Source organism: Thunnus albacares, chromosome 17, assembly GCF_914725855.1.
Source record: "Thunnus albacares chromosome 17, fThuAlb1.1, whole genome shotgun sequence".
NCBI classification, from domain to species: Eukaryota; Metazoa; Chordata; class Actinopteri; order Scombriformes; family Scombridae; genus Thunnus; species Thunnus albacares.
In genome coordinates, this window is record NC_058122.1 from 10,163,581 (window position 1) to 10,185,177 (window position 21,597).

The window sequence follows — 21,597 nt, forward strand, 5'->3', positions numbered from 1 at the left end:
ATTCAGCTAATAGTTCTGTTATTTTTGCTTTTTCCTTTTTTTAAAAACAGGTCCTTAAATCATTGAAAAAAACTCATGAGCATTTTGAAACACACACACACACACACACGCACACACACACACACACACATACACACACACACACACACACACACACACACAATTACCAAGCTTCCCCTGATCACAAAATCTTTGGTTTAGACAGAGGCACATGATTAGGTGATCAAACTGTGCACAGACGCCCGTATCTGTGCATGTGTGTGTTCTCCAACAAAGAAAGAAAGTGATGATAAACCAGGATGTCTGTGTAGATTACGGATCCATAATGGCCGTCTTCTTATCAGTGTTGTACTTGTGCCAGTGGTCATTTCCTTGTTGACTCGTAGGTTTTTCTAGGTGGCTCTGCCCTCTTTATTTGTGTGTGTGTTTTTGGTAGGGACAAACCCTGATATGACCTGACCCAAATTTTACCGTCACTCCCAGTTGATTTTCAGTTTAATTCCAGCGTGCTGTGATTCTCTTTTTCTCTGTCCAACGTTGCCTCCTGTGGCCAGGTGCTTAAGCAAATTAATGAAAATCTGGGGATGCAAATGCAATGGAAAGTAGCATGTCTTTGTGTGACCGTGTGTGATTCTTTTATCTTTACCAGACTGGTCTGGTTCAATACCAACACCAGGGATCCGGGATACAGAGAAGGAGAGCAAAAAAGAAGGTATGTAGCTGCTGAATTTTTTTACTTCTTTCTGTTTGCTCGTTGTGTCCTTGTGTCTCCTTCAGGCTGTTGATGCAAACATGGATGTGTTCAACTTTGTCACTTATTTAAATAAGTGTTAAGTATCTTCTCAGTTACTCAGACACTTTGTCCACCCTTCCACATATCATTCAGAGCATCATTCCTTAATTTTAGGTCTTTTAATTTTAGCAACCTCTTCACTTAAAGATGATGGTTTTGATCCTGTATGGCTGTATGTGACAAATCTTTCACAAACAGGCAACAAGCTGACTTCTAACTATTTATGACCCTCCATAAAACCAATACTTTGTACTCGTGCACCTGTCTGACAACACAGAAAGATGTTGCTATGGCTATATTCTGTATATCAGTGTAAAAATGGAGTAAGAGGAGACTTAACATTTTTCATATTGTGTTGCACATTGCATAATTAATTAAAATTATAAAATGTCTTAAGTAAACAGTGTTTTCACGTTTATCTGCATTACTATAATCACTGCCTGAGCCTCTCATTCCCTCTACCAGAGGCAGAGGAAGGGAGGGAGGTGAGAAAGAGAGGTGTAGAAAACAGTTTGACTGCCAGCATTGTTCCACAATCACATCTTTTTGACTTGGTGACTATCTCTGTTTCCTTCTCTCTCTGTGTATAATTTTCTGTATATTTTTTCCTCTCCAATAATATTGTCTCTATCCTCTACTATCTTCTATCTTATGTCTTTGTGTAGTTTTTTTCCCCCCTGTGCTGTTCAATCTGCCTCCTGCTGATTGCCTACAGTAGCAGGCCTCTACAGAATGGGCACAGACTTCCACTCACACATACACATGCATGCTGTGAGAAACAGGAACAGGGGAGGTGGAGGGGGTGCTTCCTGTCTGGCTGTGGGGCTGTGTGTGTGCTTTTGTGTGTGTGTGTGTGTGTCTGGCATGTTTCCAAGTGGTAGAACTGCTGGAGACTAGATTTAATGGTCACACAGGAGGAACTACTGTAGCTGAAAGAAGTTGAAATGCAGCAGACAGCAGCAGAAGGCTCCAGTTACTGCTGGTATAAAGTTTCATGGACAGAGATTTCTTCGAAACTGTGGAAAATCTAGAAGAGTTCCATATCAAACACATGAAAAATATCTTACGTGGCTCCAAATGAGCATATGTTATGTGTTTTTGAATGACTGACATTTTACTCACCATTTACATGACAAGTCAGCTTTAATAATCCCCTTTCGACATGCTTGCTGCTGCTTTAAATACAGTGTGTCACTGCAGGACGAGCTGCTGAAACATCATAATAATGCAGGACACATCTGTAGCAGCAAATAAAGATCTACAACTTTTTAAAGATGTACTTTTTTTTTTACTCAAGTAACAGTTTGACTGCAGGACTGTATTTTGTCATTGTGCTATTACCTGTTTTACATAGCTATTGCCTCTAAAGGAATCTCTTTAAGTTGGAAACTACACACAGAATATCATGAGGCAGCAATGATGTGATTTCTGCCCCAGGTGAGCTACTAAACTGTACTTATTAGAGGGTTACTGGGTGCACCTTATTGTTCTCACCTATAGGTCTATAACAATAGCAAGTAACTGATATATGTCTGCAGTGACAGTGTACGGTGTTTGTATCTAATTTTTTCAGTATGTTTAGCTGTACGGTGGTCACCTGATACCTGTCAGAGAGGTTGAACCTGTTCTCACCACTCCTGTGTATGAGTTTGTGCGTGAAAGTGTGTTTGGGTGAGAGCCGTGGTAGTGGGGTCAATTGCCTGAGGAGTTGAAGATGATGGGACTGCTTTGTTGTTTAAACAGAGACTAGCTATGGGCCTACGTGTGTGTGTGTGTGTGTGCTGTTATGTGCACTGATGTGATGTTGAACTGAACAAGTGTGCAGCCGGTTGAGCCACAAGTGATGCACCAAGTAAAAAACACAATAATGGTGCAGAGATATCCATTTTTACGATGCCATTCTGCCAAAACCGCCCCCCCAAAACATAAAAATCCCGGATATGTTTTAAAATGTTTTCTAAATTATAGAAGGACATCACCCACCAAGATACAGAAAAACTGCAATCCCATTTTATGAAGATTTCCTACTCTTTAGCTCTAATTAACATAAAAAATCTATACAAACATGTAGATAGGAGACACAAACTGCAGGAAAAAGTGAATGAGTGGGTGCCTGTGTGTCAATGTCTGAGAATGAGAGCAGATGAGAGAGAGAGAGAGTCTATTGTATTAAGTGTTAAAGTGGCATCATCAGCTCAACAGATTCCATCCATTCCTCTCCTGCCTGCACCCACTGCAACACACTGTGTGTGTGTGTGTGTGTGTGTGTGTGTGTGTGTGTGTTGTAAAGAATATGCATTTGTTACGTGATGATTCTTGTGTGTTTGCAAACATGAAAGTGTGCAAACATTCTAAGAGCAATTTGTTGTCTAACGAGATTTTTTGTCCATGGTAACCTGCTGTTCTTACACAGTAACAGGAATGGGATGTCCTGAGGCCTTGTAAAGAATCATAATAACTTTCCTGCTACAAGAAAAGTCAAATAGTATCAAATAATTGTTTTTTTGAAATCATCGGAGACTTCATCGTGAAAATCTGACAATATTCATCAGTATATTGTTCTTTTTTTGTGTAACTAGGACACATCTATGCTTAATGTCACATCAGAGGGTCACTTGAACCGCTGAGGTGCTGTGCCACTCTCACCCTTCCCCTTGCAGACATGAAAGTGATCAGTTAATGCCTAAAATGTAATTAAATGTACTTACAAGCTCACATTTACTCCAAAAGTATAGTTTCATAACTGTCTACAACAGGCTGAGTGAGTCCCAATCTTTCCAGCAGGCAGTCCCGTGTTGTTGCTGCCGGTAAAATGCAAAGAATTATGTGCTGCATAACAAGCCCTGACAATGCCCTCTTCATTACCTCGTGCGTGCCCTAACAAATCATTTCCTTCTTACCCCACTAAAGAATCCCATCCCGTCACAATGGTCACCTTGGACCACCGAGCACAGAGGACAAACAAAAAACCTGATATCCTGAGGTCATTATGTAAAAAAAAACCCCCAATAATCGTTGAAGTTTCAGCTAAATGTTGATTTTTCAGTTATCAGTTATTTGCATATGGCAAGCCTTAATGGGAGGGTTGTTTGTCAACTCAGCCCCAGAGGTGATTCGCCTTTACTGATGGGTGTGGCATTATACTGTATAAACAAAGGCATTTTGCACCCTTCACTGGTCAGTTATTAAAAGTTACTATGCAGTGACACTAGGAAAAGTAAAAAAAAAAAAAAAAAAAAAAAAAAGAGTAGAAAATAATTTAATTGGAATAAAATATCATTTATAATTGATAGCATTGGATGGATGTAACTGAGAATGTATATATGGCCACGTAGAAAGACACCAACCCCCGTCACCACTCATCTGATACCTGACACCTTTTTTATATATATCTAACCTTCATTTAAGCTGATTGGTCCTACTGAGATGAATAATCCAAGTTAACTAACTGAAATGTTGCAGACCAACATAAAAACATGAAATTTAGTCAAATCATATACTATACAAAAAAAGGGACATTTCATAGAGGGTAGAATGTTGGAAGTGAAAGATGATGACGCATGATCTTCTTGAGCACTCACCAAATATGCTCTAGTATATAAGAATGACTGCAGAAACTGCCGTAAAAGTAATTAAGTGCTGGAGAGGCTTGGCAGAGAGAGGACAGAAGGTAGAATTTGATTGCTGTAGCTGGCAGACGGAGAGAAAAAATATTATATATAAATATTATATATTATATCTGATATGTTGTTGATTGCTATATCCTGGCAATGAAAGCCATGGGCGTAAATGTTACATCAAGGGGGTTAGTCTTTAGTAGTTAGGAAGAAACAGAAGGATATTTTAGTTACTATGAGCTGTATTATGAGCATTGCCCCAGCTGAGCAATGAAGAAAAGACTGCCACCTACAGAAAACCAAACTTCATCAACAGAAAATCCAAACCTCTCAGTGCTGCCCACCCTGTTCAGGGAGGCGTGGTGCAGAAACACTACAGCCGTGAAAGAAGGAGTATTCCCTGGTGACTCAGAATGGGATAAAAATACAAATAGAGTAGTCAAAGGTTATGCAAACACAAAGCATAGGAAAGTGACCTCAACACTTGGACCTTTTATATGAATGAAAATGTGCAAAAAAAGACTCTTATCTCCAAGAGGAAAACTGTGTGCAGAGTAACGGTCTCATTGATGTGAAGTTTAGGCCTATATATGTGTGAGGGGATTTAAAATGATAACAAATGCATACATGAGAGTATTAAGAAAATTATGTGCTCATTTTCAACCCTCCGTTTCTCTTTTATCCATTTCCTCCCTCCCTCGCTCCCCTCCTCTCTTATTTTCATTATTCTTTCTCCATCATGCCTTCCTCTTCTTGACTTTTCATCCCCTTTTATCTTTTTAATTTCCTTTTGTCTCCCTCTCCGTCTGGCCTCCTTTTTCTGCCCTCTGTTGCCTCCTCTCCCTCTCAGTCTGTCAGCCATGTGAGGAAACAGACTTTTAAACTTCACCTCTGACTCCCATAATGATTTTTTGTACGCTTTTTTTCCCGCCGAGCCTAAAAAACTCTTGTCACACACACACACACACACACACACACACACACACACACACACACACACACTTAGGCTACCTCTCACAGTATATTAAATCCCCAAACCACACCCAGCTCCATCTCCAGCGCCTCCCCCGCGCGTTCCCGACAGCCGGGCCAGAGAACGTGCGTCTCTAACTTTTTTTGGGGGGACTACTAGTAGGATCTCCAGCTGCTGTTTCGTCACGTTTGGAGACTGTTTCTTGCAATACTTTTTCTCAATTTACTATCCCCTAATTTCCCCCCCTTTTTTAAAAATCGCTACACGGCCACACCTGGAACGCAACGCACAGCTTTGTATCCCTCTCGCTCCAAACTCGGTAGGTAAACTTAATATTTTTAGTTTGCATATTGTCTGAATGCTGCACTGAAGTTTCTCTAGCTTACATGTGATTTATGTCACTTTCAAATCCAGTATGGTTATGAAACGTCTCTTTAATAATCCACTAATACTTCTATAATTAGTTGAAATTTCTTTGTGATGAGTTTATAGTTTAATATCCTCGTACTGCTCTGGGATACATTCCTAAAATAATCCGGGCTCTGTGGGGATATTTGTATTACAGTCTCCTATCGCTTTATTATTTTAGGAAGGGTTTATTTTGTTTAATACAGTGGATTTTTTCAGGAGCTCTTACTGCCGTGTTTTCCCCTGTGGGTTTTTTTTTCTTTTTACGCAGATCATAACTCAGCTTCTGCTGAGTGGCTCCAACTCTTAGACGATGAAAATGAAAGGGGCGTTGTCAGCCAGTGTGTGTATGTGTGTGAAATTAATTTGTCTGAGTGCAGTGAATGAATGTTTAGTGCGTTTCAAAGGAAGATAAGCTTTTTTTGTTTGTTTCAGTGGACACAGGAAGTATGTGTGTCCTCTAAGGAAATGTCTCTGCTGGATTGCTCATCAGACTTTTTTAGTGAACTTAAACTACTTTGCATTTGTAAGCTTTCCCATATGGTAACACTCAATTCAAATAATATTCACATGGCCTTTTGTAGTTTGCAGTGACCTTGTTATACATTGCCTACATATTAGATTCTTTTTTTTTTTTTTATAAAGCTACTGCTATTATTTCTCTCCTTAAACTTAAAAGTTCCCTATAGTGTTTGTGTAGTAGGCTATTAGTTTGGTAGCATTTCTACTATTGGATTACATGAATGTAAGTGTGTTATTGAACTGATCAGAACAGGCTCTAAAGTGCATTATATGCCCTATAAGTGCATAATAATAGGCTACTGTTAACCCACTCTTGCATCACTGACTGAGTTTATGCATTTTAGTTCTGATGAGACATTTAGTAAAATTCATGGGGGCGCCCTCTTGTGGTTGAAAACAACAGCTTTGTCCAGGCTTTCCATGGTTAGAGTTTCGACTGGCTTACAGAGGTTGGAACTCATCCTTATCAGCACTGTTTGCATGGAGGCTGATGGAGAATAAATTCAGTGGAAAACCTTGCCTTTTTGGAAAAGCACTGAGGATTAAACAGCATGTGACATGCAAAGGTTACAAGCACACTAATCTTTTGGACAGGTGATTACAGATTGTTGCGCACACACTGCTTGGGAAAAGGCAGAGATAGATGAAAAAGGAATAGAAGGGAGATTATGAAACTTGATTTTGGACCACTCCATATTGCAACATGCACTTTAAATTGTGCAAGTGCAAGTTTCAAGAAAATCCACTCCGTCACTGATTTCACACATGTTGTTCTTGTGATGCTGGCGGTCTAGATCTACAAGAGAAACTTTATGATGAATGAAATGGAAAAAAAAAACCCAAAGCATTCCTTTTTTATATATTACAGTGCAGCTGTAAGTGTATAAGGTCACACAAACATTTAATTTTATAACAACTCTTCTCTTCTTTTCTCTTCTCTTCTCTTCTCTTCTCTTCTCTTCTCTTCTCTTCTCTTCTCTCCTCTCCTCTCCTCTCCTCTTCCCTCCCAACTTTTAATTTAGTTTCATGAGCCCACCAGTCATCAGACATACAAATATGTGAAGAATCATGTTAAGCAACCATGCAGACATCTGAATGAATTATAGTTTAAAGAGCAGCATGTGTTCTGGCAACTTTTTGATGGAAACTGTTATCAACACAAATTTGCCAAAGTTGTTGTCGGTCCATTCAAATATTGTTGTAGCCATTACAGGAAATTTGCTCTGTGGTGCAGTGGAGAGCAAAGTAGGCCCGAAGAAAGTCATTTAAAGGTGGGGTGTTTGAGTTCCACCAGAGTCAAGCTCCACTCAAGCAGAGCTAATTTCTCCATCTGATGTAGCATAGCTCCCCAAGTATTTACCGTCTCGCTCTCACTAACTTGATGTGATGTGACACAAGGACTGAGAGTTTTAAAGGCACAATGCCAGTGTTAATTTGAAAGTATTTTCAGTCATCCCGAATGCAGCAGGAGCAGAGAAGTGTGTGATATTTGATAGCAGGAGGATTAGTCAGGAGGAGAGTTAGGGTGAGCTTTTAAAAGGCGCTAACAGATGAAAACGATCAAGGACAAGTTTTGAGAGTTTGACAAGTGATTGAGAGAAGAATAGGAGGAGGATGGAGGGATGAGAAGTTTGTTGAGATGTGAGTGGAGGTCTCAGGTGTTCCCCAACTTCTCTTTGTCATGTGGGATTCATTACTCAGTGCTGTCACATTATGAATGTGTGTGAAAAGGTATGCACACACACTCACACACGCACACGCACACACACACACAAACCTAAAAACCATGTCAGTGTCCAACATGAAAGAATTCCTGTGACCAAAGGATGTCTTTAAACCCAGCAGGAAAGACAGTTGTGTGCATGTGGGTGTCTTTGTGAGCATTTGTCCATTTTTTAGGTTCTTGATTACTAAACAAGGTCCTTTGCAACAAAGTACAAATTATACAAACAGTACAGATTTCAACCTAGCTACAATATTTAATTTTAAAGCCCTCAACGAAGCCAGCTTTGTATAACTTTATATGGACAATCCAGAGCCTCTCATAGATTTTGAATTTATAATAATAGATAATAATAATGGTAATAGACTCATAATAAAAGATGTTGTAAATGTCAAGTTATTAGGCTTGTGTTGCCAGTAATAAAACAGTCTCATGACCATTATAAAAAGTTCTGTTTGTAACAACAGTGTTGTTGTCCATCTGAGCTGTGAATGCTGATAACATTCATTGGCATTTCAATTTAACATTTGGTCTGTGTTTTCTAAACACTTGATATCCACTACATGTTTACAGCTGCAACTAAAGATATCTGTAACAATTTACTCAACTTGATATGCTAGCCTTCCAATAAGTACAGTTGTTAAAAGGATCACTTCCCTTTCATTTACAATCTGGAGAAATAAATTGACAATCTTGTATTGGGATCTTAGTGTCAGTGCAGTGGATTGAAATAGTTGACTACAGTCAAGGTATTGCATTGTTGTCCTATGCGGTATTTCCTCAACCAACATTATTGGCTGTGCCTTGTGTTGGGCTTTCACCTTCATTCAGTTGTTACATGCCAATAGAAAGCTAGACTAACATGCAAACTAAGCATGATAGCATGATACTGTTAACAGTAAACTAAAAGCACAGCTGAGCGTAAGTCTGAAAGACTGAAGAAGATATGTTTGACAATGTTGAGTTAGAGCTGCAATTATTAGTTGATTAATCAGTTAGTTGATTGACAGAAAATTAATCAGCAATTATTTTGATAAATATTGTAGTTATTTTTCAAGGAAAAATGGAATAAAATAAAATATTTGCTGGTTGCAGCTTCTCAGATGTGAGGATTTGAAACTTTTGTATGTCATACATGATCATAAACTGAATATCTTTGGAATTTGTTGATCACACAAATCAAGACATTTGAAGACATCACCTTGGGTTTTAAGAAATCATAACAGTTTTTTTTTTTTACTGTTTTCTGACTTTTAACAGACAAATTAATTGATTAATCGAGAAAACAATCAGCAGATTCATCAATAATAAAAATAATCATTAGTTGCAGCCCTAGTTGAACCTAAAAAGGGACAGAGACTTGGGACTTGGTAACAACAGGTGTGTCTCAATTCAAGGAGCCTCTGAAAGAGACAGACTGAGCCTGAGCCTCCTTTCCTCATGACATGACTAACCTCTCAGGATGGACCTATGGTACATTCACGATGTTACATTATTTTTATTATAATTGGTTACATTTTAAGGAATCTTTGAGGGCAGCCGTGTTGACCTGATGCACAATATTCGGTCTAGAAAAGTGGGCTGGGTTGGATCCTGTCCCTAAAATAGGACACAGTCAGCAAGGCCCATCCTGTGGTGACACCCTCAAGCCAAACTGTAAAAGTTTTACCCCATTAGTGGTAAAGATGTGCAAATAGCAAAGTTGTTTAAGCATCTTTCATCCAGTTTTGTTATCTGCCCCACAAGGCTGCTTGATTGTTTAAGAGTAGCAGCTGGACACTGCTTGATAAAAGTCTTCTTGTAAATCCTTCATGTAAAATAATTTAGTTGTTGCTTTAGGGAATGTGGTTATAGTTATAATTCTGTTCTTGCTCCACATTCACTGAGATGACTGCTCATATATCCTTAACAAACTATGTGTGTGTGTACATTTGTGCCTGTCTGTGTGTGTGTGTGTGTGTGTGTGTGTGTGTATATCTACAGGTTTTTGTGTGCTCTTCCCTAAACAAAGCTTTGTTTGGTCTATGGCAAGGCTCCAAGGAAGATGTGCCTTTTGTGTTTTCTCTAAAAATAAGCCTTAGCTCTTGCTATTGTTGTTGTGTACACACACACACACACACGGGGCGCTAACTGACATCTGGATGATGACTTTGATCCCTTCCAAGTTGATACTGTGGCTACTTTTGAACCTTCAGAACAAAAATACTAAGCAAAGATATGTGGACAACACTTGACACACCATAATATCTACAACGCAAAAGAAATTATCTTCAAATGCGGCAGAACAGAGACTTTTATGAGCTGTTACTGCAAATTGTAGCTTTTATTGTTGTTCCCTATAGAGCAATTTGTAATTAAGACATGTTTTAACAAGTGTGGTCTGTCTTTTAGATTTTCAAAATTCCATTAACATTTTGTTTTTCCACCAGTTTTGTATACTAGAACAAATATGAAGTTCGGTCTCTTAAAAACTTTATTAGCATTCGTTTATGGTGCTATAAACATATTATAAATGTCCATGCATAACAAAATGAAGCACTCAAGACTGAACATCCCCTTATAGTGAGTCATAGCAAGTAGTCCAGACTGAAGATTTTTGAAGAGGAAATGTTGCATTTCAGTCTCAGCTGTACAACCTCATAAGGGGCCAGAGGGCTCCACTGGAAGCTTTCTTGCCTTTTCTCTTCCTCAATCAGTTTTTCCATGGCCAAAGACAGAAAGAGAGAGAGAGAGACACACACCGGGAGAGTGGGACAGTGAGAGAGACGGGGGAGTGAGAGTCAGAGGCCCAGTTAAGTCTGTGGCTTTGTGTTTTATGAAAAGAGTAAAAAAAGGACATTAAAAGTCAGCATTTTCCACCAGGCAAGGGAACCGGTCGGCACACACACACACACACACACACACACACACACACACACACACACACACACACACACTTGCACTCTTGCACCGAGTCCCCCAGCCTCCTATTATAAGGCTGAGTGGAGAGGAGGAATGGTAGCATTTGCGCCTGTTTGTCAGTGTGTGTGTCAGACGAGGCGGCTGAAGTCTGATAGAATCTATCACCCTACCTCTGTGATTACACAGAACGCTATCCGTCCCTGCCCCGCCTGTGTTTGGGTTGCTGAAAGTCTGACATAAAGGACAACTGTTACATCAAGTAACAAAACACTGGATAATAATAATGCAGAAAGTGATATGGCATGGTGCAATACTGCTGTTATGGACAAAAAAGCACCTTTTCTTACTAATGTAGAAACTTTCTGTCATTCTTTTATGTGTTGATTGAACATAGAGCCCCTGAAACCAGATATAAACCTACTTTGTATAGCTCTAAAAACATTAGCCTCACAGAGAAAAATACTATTTTGCATAAACCTGCTTCTATTTACAGCTTCCTTTTTCTTTTTTTCATGGGACAGCAGTAGTCTACCATTTTTTCAGTGCATTGCAATCCAGATTATAATCCTTTAATGACCCAAGTGATGAATAATGAATATAGGATTATATATATATTATTATATAGGTTACTAGTCGCTTGTTCTGTTGATTGACACGCCACAGCTGTCACCTCAGTGTGTGCATGTGTCTATCATGATAAGGCATGAGATCTGTGAAATTAGTGTTATGCATACCAGACTAGTGAGGCTAATGTATATGGCATGCATGTGGATATGGTTGTGTGTGTCTGCAGCTGTTGCCTGGTGTCAGAGGTGAGCATTGGTGCTTTCACACTTTACTATCAGCACTGAGTGAAAACTCTGTAAGGCAACACCGTTCCCATGGATCCCTGGGGAATATCACTCTTGGGGTTATGTGTGTGTCTGTTTGTTGAAAGGGTGTGTGTGTGTGTGTTGAGTGACAGCAAAAAAGAGAAAGAGAGATGAAGAGAGTAGTATATAACCATTATAAATAGGAATAATGGAGCATGTTTGGTTCACTACTCCAAAAAATTGGATATATTACTCATTATAATGGGATTATTATTATATTATGCTCAGTAAAATCAAAGTAGTGGGCATATGAGGTCAGCTTTTACAGCCACTTTTATCTCCTGAAAGAAAGAGATCATAAGTAATGACAATAATAAGTCAGTATAATTGCAGTTTTTGGATAGTTACCCTTCATTATATTCATTCATCTTGGGACAATCAAAGTGATAAATCTTTTTTTTATGACGCAAACACACACAAAGAGGCATATATACATATAATTACACAAGCAGCACATACATCACCAGGCTTTTATGTCTGTTGTCTACATTGTTTGAATTAACTTTAATTATCCCAACTGTGTCTGTGAGTTTCTTGTTTTTATGTCAGGCTATATATTTGCGGTATTGTATATGTGTGTGTGTGTGTGTGTACATCAGAGTATGTGTGTGTGTGCGTTTACGCTCATGTTTTTGTTTTTCTCTCTTCCCTCCATTTCCCTCCAATGGGGTTCCCTTCTTTCTCTCTCTGGCTCCTCCCTCGCTCCTCCCTTCCTCTTCTCTTCACTGAGACAAGAAGGCAGCTGTAGACAGAATCAGATCCAGCTGTGTGTATGTGTGTGTGTGTGTGTGTGTGTGTGTGTGTGTGTGTGTGTGTGTGTGTGTGTGTGTGTGTGTGTGTGTGTGTGTGTGTGTGTGTACATGTCCAGGAGATTACTCACTGCTCCAAAGAATGTTCCTGCAGGTCAGAATATAGTCAAATGCCAGAGAGATGCTTTGTAATGGATTCAGTGAATTCAATTATTGGTTGTTACGTCGGCTTGCCTTCCCTCGACTCTGTCTCCTCCATTTTTCCTCTTACTCTCCAATAGCATTGCTCAGGTCAAACCTGGAGTCTGATTGGGTGCTGCAGAGACACAACAGTGATTATGAAATGTTATATCTGGCCGACTTTCTGGGAAGTTTTACACATTTGAATCTGCGAAAGCCAGACCAACATTTGAATCTGCGAAAGCCTGTTCCCAGTCCTAAAAATAAGTTTGTGTCTCACATTTTCACTCAGTGTGACCTATCACTAACACACTATTACATGTTCTCACATGTACACAATTTATCATCTACGATGTAAACTATACAATGGCTATATGCTTTGTATATAATTCATAAAATATTGTCTTTAATGATTATAGTTACTTTCACATAGATTTTATAGATCCTACAATATATTTTATATACTAATTTAGTCGGCTTAGACTTACTGTACTTTCATGTTTTGTATATGATGTAAATGTCATGTAACATTTGGAGAACTATAACTACCATATGCAAACCTTTAAAGGCTGGCACTGCTTCAGGATATATTTTTACTGAATCAAATGCAGGCTTATACATGATCAATTCCTGCTCCACTTGTGTGATATTGAAAAAGGTTCAGGTGCAAATTAGACTGTGTGTCACCAGGTCATTGTTTTCTCCAGTTTCATTCTCAGAGTACTGTCATCAGGGACATTTGGTTTTGAAAAAGCAGTTGCTGTTTACATTTCTATCTAAACCCTAAACCCCATGTCTCATGATGTAAAGTGTATATCTTACTTTTGATGCCCAACCCACCAAACTTTTTACTATTCACCCTCTATCTCCACCTCCCCTGCACCTCAGACAGGGAGGACCTCTGGCAACACCCCATAGCCACATGCTCACACACACAAAAACTGTGGCCTGCTTCCTGTCGGCGGGGAGAGGCTGTTTTTACTGTGACTCCATTTTGGCGGAGAAGGCTAATTCCTCTGTTGTCTGGCTCTGTGTGTGTATGTGTGTGTATGTGCACTCACATGTCCTTTTAAACATGTTTGTACCCCTGCCTGCTCAGCTTCTTAAGTGTTCACTTATGTGGGAGTTTAGGCAGTTACCAAAATCAAAATCATATGTGTAAATGTATGTGTGGGATAGTTTGATGTATACAGTGCACACGAGAACAGACTACAATCTTAGTGGTATCAGAGATGTCACTAAGTTGCAAAACAGCTGTTAAAATTGTGTTCATGGATAGAAAAATATTCTAGTTTTCAGAATTGTGTCTGTGATGTGTGTAGCAGTATGACTGCTGACAAAGCATTTTATATGCTAAGCAAAATCCTTTCCTGAATAAACAAACACATGGGATTCTGGATGTTTTTGCTTTATTAATGGAATTTTCCCCTCAAGACAGTACACAGTAGAATATACTAACAAAAATAAAGGACAGCAACACACAAACTGGGTATTCCTACAAAAAGAGTAACAATATTGCTAAAGTCATTAAGTCCTTGATTCTCAAAAAAGTTCAGACAGAAAAGTGCATAAACAAAATTCCAGCCTCAGTAGATGATCATATCTTAAGCTGAGGCTTACACACACACACACACACACACACACACACGTTGTCCTAGGTCACTTTTGGGGACATTACATAGACTTACATTAATTTCCTTGAGACTTGCCCTAACCATAACCACTGACCCAAAAATCAGCATTTTACCAATTGGAGACACGGTTTTTGTCCCCAATTGGACAAACCATCCCCAATTAACTGGTTCTAAGTCTGAAATTTGTCCCTGAAAGTGGCCTATGACAGACCACACACACACACACACACACACACACACACACATGCTGTCCCAGGTCACTTTTGGGAACATTATGCAAACTTGATTTGATTTGCTTTGCTTTGATTTAATTTTTTGGACACGGCTTTTGTCCCCAGTTGGACAAGCCATCCCTAATCAACTGATCTTTAGTTTGAAATTTGTCCCCGAAAGTAGCCTATGACAGACCCCTCACACACACATACACACACACACATATGCACACCTGTTATGATTGTCAACAGTGTTTTCTTAAGCCATACATTTCTGGATATTTAGCTTGTGTTGTAATGCTACAAATGCCAAAGTCACGCATGTGATTTACAGTATGTAACCCTCATGTGTGACCCTTGACCTCCTACAGTATGCATCATCTTTAGTGCCTTGGCATTCTTGGCATTGTTTGCTAATACTGCTATGCTATGCTAATATAGCGTGTTATATTCTGGTCCATCCTAACTGCACACATCACAGATTGACCATTTGGAAATGTAAACAGTCAACTCCCCACTTCCCTCAACAAGTCGTAGTCAGGATTAAGGCCTTCAATCACTGCAGAGTAAACAGCACACTCCCACATATTGTAATTGTGCAGATACAGCTCTCTCTCTCTCTTTCTTTCTCTCTCTCTCTCTCTCTCTCTCTCTCTCACACACACACACACACACACACACACACACACACACACACACACACACATATATACACACTCTGTCTCACATCTCAGAGGCATTTTCTGTAATTTGAGGGAAGACTTTCAGACTGCAAATATTTCTCTGGCTGTTTCATTAACCCTGCATTTTTCACAGTTGTGTATAGAAATGTTGTATTTTGTTAATTGGTTGCAGATGTAACAGTTGCTGTGAGTGCACATGAACCCTACTCTAATGGCACTGTACACTATATTCATTCCCTCTCAGTGAGTTTGGAGTCTCACAAAATATTGACACAATTCAAAGATATGCAGCGGCTCTGTATCAGTCGTTAACGTCCGCATAGATGCTGAATTTATCCTGCATATACAACTGAGTTTTTCTCCTGTGCATCAATACTGCAGCAAAAATGTTAAAGCTGCTTTATCTGTATAAAATACATGTTTTTTTTCAATCAAAGCAATAATAGCAATGTGTTTCTTACCTCTCCTTTCCTTTTATGTCATCTATTATGTCATTTAAGTCATCACTGGCCCTCCCAATAGATAAATATGTACGTTTTCTGCAGTTGAATATATAACAAGTTTGTATATGTTCAACATTTCAGGCTACCTAGCAGAACCTCTGCAATAATTTTACCTGTGTGCTTGATATAACCAGATGGCAAACAAGGAATTGTTCATGTGTTTGTGTGTGGTATTAAAATATTACATCTATATGTTGCTCCAGACAGGCTCCTTTCATGTGACGGACCTTGATCCACCCCTGACTATTGGCCTGCAAACCAGCCTGTCTGACAACCAGCATAAACACACAGAAGCAGTCATCCAGCAGGACTGTCACCCACCAAAAGCCAAAACGCGAATTCTGCACATTCAGCCAGTGAGAGACAAAGACAGCCGCTGAAGCAGCCTGCAAGATATTTAACTGGCCTGACCAACGGGCAACAACCAGCAGACAAGTTAGCCAGACAGAAGGGCAGCCATGTTGATTATCTTAGCTTTCATCGTCCTCTTCCATGTGGCAGCAGCCATCCTCCTCTTTGTTTCAACCATACACAATGTGAGTATAAACCAAGAATGGACATATATTTGACAAAAAGCAGGGACATTTTCACTATTTTAACCGTCTCTCTGTCCTTCTCTGATGTAGGCATGGTGGGTGGTATCTCAACCTGGACGGGATTTGATCTACACTGACCTGTGGTACTCCTGTAACGCCACCTGCTACCCTGTGGAGGACAGCCACACTGTTGATGCAGGTAAGGCAGTGTGTAACTCTATGTAGCTTGTGTGTGTATGTTTGTGTTGTAACACCTCCTCTCCTCTTTCTCCTCAGCCTACCTGCAAGCAGTCCAGGCTACTATGATCCTGGCCACCATGTTATGTTGTGTCAGCTTCTTTGTCTTCATTCTTCAGCTCTTCAGGCTCAAACAGGGGGAGAGATTCATTTTCACTGCTATTATCCAGCTACTGGCCTGTGAGTGACACACACAAGCATTTATCCTGACCGTTGTTTTCAATTACCAAACACAGATACTGACTTGTTTTTCTGTGTGAGCATGTTAGCCAGCATTGTCATAAATGAATGAATAATCCTTGCAGTTCCCAAATTGTGGAAAGATTTATACATTTCTGAGGTTGGATAAGAATGCGAGCTGACCACCTCTGAATGTAAAATTTCAAGATCTTATCTTAATGCAGCCAAGATCTGAACCACATGAGCATACATGTGACTTGGTTTGGTACTTCATATTGAATAAGGTTATTCTGCAATTTGACATTAACAAAAGTCCCACAACATGGGAATGTGTACTCTTAGCCTAAGACGATATTGAGTCTCATCCCAAGTGTGAGGTTTAATCTGAAATCTTTAAATTTCCTCACATCGTTGGAAATTCAGTGTTTATTCTCATTGTCTCATCTTGTGGGTGTTTGGTGTCCAGTGAAATGTCATCAACTTAACCAAGAAACTTGAAATTAGATGTTGTCAACCAGGAAAGGTCAATCAATTAACAATGGCAGAATGTGGAGACCTCCCTAATAACTGACACTCAACCACTAATGAACACTGTTTAAACATGATATACACTATTCATTTTAAGAAATTACAGATTTCAGCTTTAAAGCTCTGTTATCTAACTTAGCATTGCACAGTTGGTGATGGGGAAAGCGCTCAATAAGTCAGCTGTTTCAATTTGGAGGAAAGGGAAAGTTAAGCTAGTCCAGGTTAGCCAACTCTGGCATGTGAAGCTGTAGAATCTTAAAATCTCAGTTTAGGGCTTCAGAACAGTATATAACAAGGGATGTCTTGGGCTGAGTGAGGCAAAATAAAACTTTAGTGGCCCCTACTGGCTGGTTGAATATCTTTGAATGTTTGAATGACATTAATTCATCAAATATCTTGTCTAATTTCCATCCTCCTCATCCTCTCTCCTCTTCTCAGCTCTGTGTGTGATGATCGGGGCGTCCATCTACACGGCTCAGAAAAATTCCTTTCATGTGTCCAGTCTTAAGGAAGGCACTTACGGATCCTCCTATATCCTGGCCTGGATTAGCTTCCCCATGACTCTCATCAGTGGCCTCATGTACTTGGTGCTCAGGAAACGCAAATAGATGTGATGGTCTTGACGTACAGGCACGCAGATATACAAATATATGAATAGGAACACTTGGACATATATGCATACAGACATACAGTTTTCCTCAACAAACATGTATGCACATTTTCTCTTTCTAACACTTAGATTTTAAAATGCCATTGCAGATAAAGAAGAATCCACCATAATTTCAACCAGACGATACACCAGTAAAGCATTCAGCATTACAGTTTTTCCCACCTTACGCACTCAAAACTCCTTTCACTGCAGGCACAAATGGCCACGCCCTTCTCCTTCCTTACGGTACAGTGTTCTCACTGAATGTGGCAAAGATGCATGACGACCCCCCAGATTCCCAGTGTGCTCAGTTGACGGGCCATACCGTATATTTTTTTCCAAACAAGTGCCTCAGAAATACCGCCTACAGTCGACGGGATAGACCCACTCTGAGTTGGGCGGTCCTTGTTTTTCTGTTGTCATGCATGACAACCACTAAAATATCTTTCTGGAAGCATTTGTTTTTACTTGTACTCATTACTGTATTGGCTTTAATTCACATTCAGTCAGCAATTCCTAGTTTGAAAAGTGTAATCTGACTTTTGCTAGCTAGGTACACTGTGCTCGAAAAGGTTAATTTGCCTAAAGTTGAGGTCAAATCTACTCTATGCAAATGCACCGGAGCATACACTCGCCTTGCTGCATTCATCACTCACTCACTGCTCTGCACATAAATGGAAAGGACCATCTAGCTGGTAATTGGATGGTTTGTTACACAGAACCATCTGAGAAGTTGTCCTTGGAAACTGTTTGGAAAAGGGTTGGCACTCTCAAAAAATACTTGGCAGGTGATTGGATGAACCATCTGTCTATCACTGTCATACCTTATGAGGCAGGTGGATTTGTGAGATCACAAGATCATGCGAGAATCCTCATAGGATGCTAATTGGTCTGACAGAAGTGCATAACTTGAAGCCTGACAAGATGGATTCTCATGTGATCGGGCAATCTTGTGAATCCAGCTGCCTCTCAAGGTAATCTAGCTGAGGCTCCTTGCTGCATTTAGTGAGAACATACCTTTACTATCCTCTTCCCTTACTGCCTTCCCATGTTTTCCATCAGTTGTTACACAGAACCTGAGCTGTGTTGCAACACACTGATTTGTCTCCTCCTCTTGTCTCATTGTCTCCTGCTTCCCTCCATCTCCATTCATAGCAACTTTTGTCTGAAACATCTGATTAATAAGGATAAAAGTTGAAGAAGACAAGTGAGGAGTTTTGTCTTACTGGGACACAGCCCCTGGACTTTCTAAAGGGTCCATTATTTTTTTGTGAAGCTATAGTCAACGGAATTTATTTTGTACATATTTGCTGTGTATGTATAGTTCAGGTAATTGCCCCCCAAAAATATTTCTAAGACTGAAATGCTAAAGCTTTAAAGAAAAAAAGAAAAATAAAGAATCTTATGTTAACCATAGTATACAGGACGTGTAGTGAAGAAAGTAGTTGAAATACGTAGAATTTTAACCCGTTGTTTGTATTCTTATGTTACTGACTTATGTGTTTTAATGGTGAAAAGAAACCAATGACGTGCTGTGATATTTGGGATTTAAAATGAGAAAATAGAAACATACAAACTTGAAACAAGAACATTATTTCTTATCGTTCATTATTATGAATATGTTTTGTTATTATTATACCTTTTTTTTGTTCACAGCTTCACTGAAAAAAATACAAAAGCTATTTATTTAAAACAATTTTAGTTTATTTTAGCATCATGTGATTGAGGATGTATGAAGTAGTGAAGTCTTGTCATATCTTTCCCTCTCTGGTCGGGCTACTGTTTATTTGGTCTATTACTGACACATATCTAACACCCCTGTGCACATGTTCTCTGGCATTTAATAACAATAAATTCTTTACTGTATTGTATCTGCCACCAATTCCCAGAATTACTTCTAACTATAACCTTTGTGGCAGTGTAGAGATAATGTTTGCTCCCACAGTAGCACTGTGTAAACTGTTTTCTTTTCCTCTTTCTTGGTGGTGGTTTTGGGCTGAAACATTTAAAGCAGACCAGTTGGGTATTAACTCGGTAGCTGCTAGGACCTGAAACATTTCTAGGAAACAAATAATGCATAGAAAGTGCCCAGTTCAACTATATGCATCTTCAGATGTGCACTGGGTTATTTTGTCATAGAAATATTTTTATGTTGGGCGAAGTTTGGACCACAGAGCCTGGTAACTCACTAGCTCACCAATGATGAAGATTCAGGGAAAAGAAATGGAAGTAAAGATTTTGCTCTGCTATTTCAAGATGATACTTGAACATGATCAAAACAACATATTGGAGGCCAAGATTGTGATGTTTGTTGACCATATGTTTCATCTTCAGAGTGTTTCACTGATTAATAAGCCTCCATTTTGCATGCAAGTTCTTGTCTTTCAGTGAATCCCTTTAACTTATGTTGAGATGAAAAGTAAGTAGTTGCTGTACAATAGGCTGGAAGTGGAAACCGCAGCAATCACTTCTAAGAGTTGAGTTATTATTAGAGCTACTCTTGATCTCTATTTGGAAATATTTTACATTATGATTATGATAATTTTCCTGTAGTGTGTTTTATGTCATTGATGTACTGTAGCTTAGTGATTATAGACCTATACAAAGAACCATAGGACCATATTCAAAATAATCAGTCAAGTAAACATTCAATCATATGAGTTGTTGAAGCCAAAACTGTATTCATGGGGATTTGTTTTGTAAGCATTTTTTTTGCAATTGAAATATTTCTAATGCTTAATGAAGTATTAATTCCAAATTGATTGCGAGTCTCATTTCACTTCATAAAACATGTTGAAAAGGTCAATGTTTAAACAGTTTCAGATTCATCCAAAAGTTTTTGCTTTTACTCTTTGAGGCAAATAAAATTACAAATTCATGCTATTAATTTTTACCTCTGTCTACAACATCAATGGCAGCTTCTGTATTCTGTAAGATATATTACTGCGCTTTCATGTATTCGCTAGTCATCAAACTAAAATGTTTGTCTGCTATTGACACCCAGTGGACTGATAGATAACTACACCATGTGTAAGCGTTAGTTTTTTAGTTTCGGGCTACAGAATAGGCTGTTGCTTGCTCCTGGATGACACTCCTGAAAAGAATTGACTTGTTTCTACTTCATGAAAACAGATCGGGCATACCTCCAACAGATTCAGGAACAAAGACCCAAAGGACTCTGCAAGAAGTTATAGATTTTTTTTTCCTGTTGCCCCACCCATCTGATGTTGATCTCAATAAATGTATTACACAATAAATACATTTTCTTTGTTTGTGCCAAATTTGTCATTGAGTTATCCATCTATAGGCTACTCATTATACACTGTGATGAAGCCAGGCTTACATGGAAATTACACTGTATATAATAAGTTATTAATTTACTGTAGGCTACTGTAGGTGCAACAGCTTAAAAGGCTATCAGACATAATCAATGTTTATATTAAATAATAGAATTTGTATTGCATTAAATTCACCTCGGGGAACCCTTCAAAAAGGGAAAATTGATAGCCAATTAATTAATTTTGTCTCATCAAATATACTAAACCATCAGTTTGGAACTCTGATCAATAATTAAATGAATAACTACAACCAAAATTACCATATCAATAACTAGTAAAGGTTGAAGGGTTTTTGAGTTCTGAATAATAGAGGTTGGCAGATTGCACCCTTGTGCAACTTTAAATAGACCTGCATGTAT

The 21,597-nt window shown here is 39.0% G+C and overlaps 1 protein-coding gene across 3 annotated transcripts; it reads left to right on the forward strand.

Moving 5' to 3' along the window:
- The first annotated feature begins 489 nt into the window (after window positions 1-489).
- emp2 (epithelial membrane protein 2) lies at window positions 490-21,161 on the forward strand. 3 transcript variants are annotated; one of them, XM_044332264.1, is made up of 6 exons: window positions 490-554; window positions 650-712; window positions 15,974-16,306; window positions 16,397-16,505; window positions 16,583-16,723; window positions 17,690-21,161. In XM_044332264.1, exons 3-6 carry the CDS (start codon window positions 16,229-16,231, stop codon window positions 17,857-17,859), a joined length of 498 nt encoding a protein of 165 aa, XP_044188199.1. In that variant the 5' UTR covers window positions 490-554; window positions 650-712; window positions 15,974-16,228; the 3' UTR covers window positions 17,860-21,161. The 3 variants fall into 3 exon arrangements, with proteins under 3 accessions (XP_044188199.1, XP_044188198.1, XP_044188200.1); XM_044332263.1 differs by lacking the exons at window positions 490-554; window positions 650-712 and adding an exon at window positions 5,479-5,702; XM_044332265.1 differs by lacking the exons at window positions 490-554; window positions 650-712 and adding an exon at window positions 5,479-5,702 and having other exon boundaries at window positions 15,978-16,306.
- Window positions 21,162-21,597: the final 436 nt, after the last annotated feature.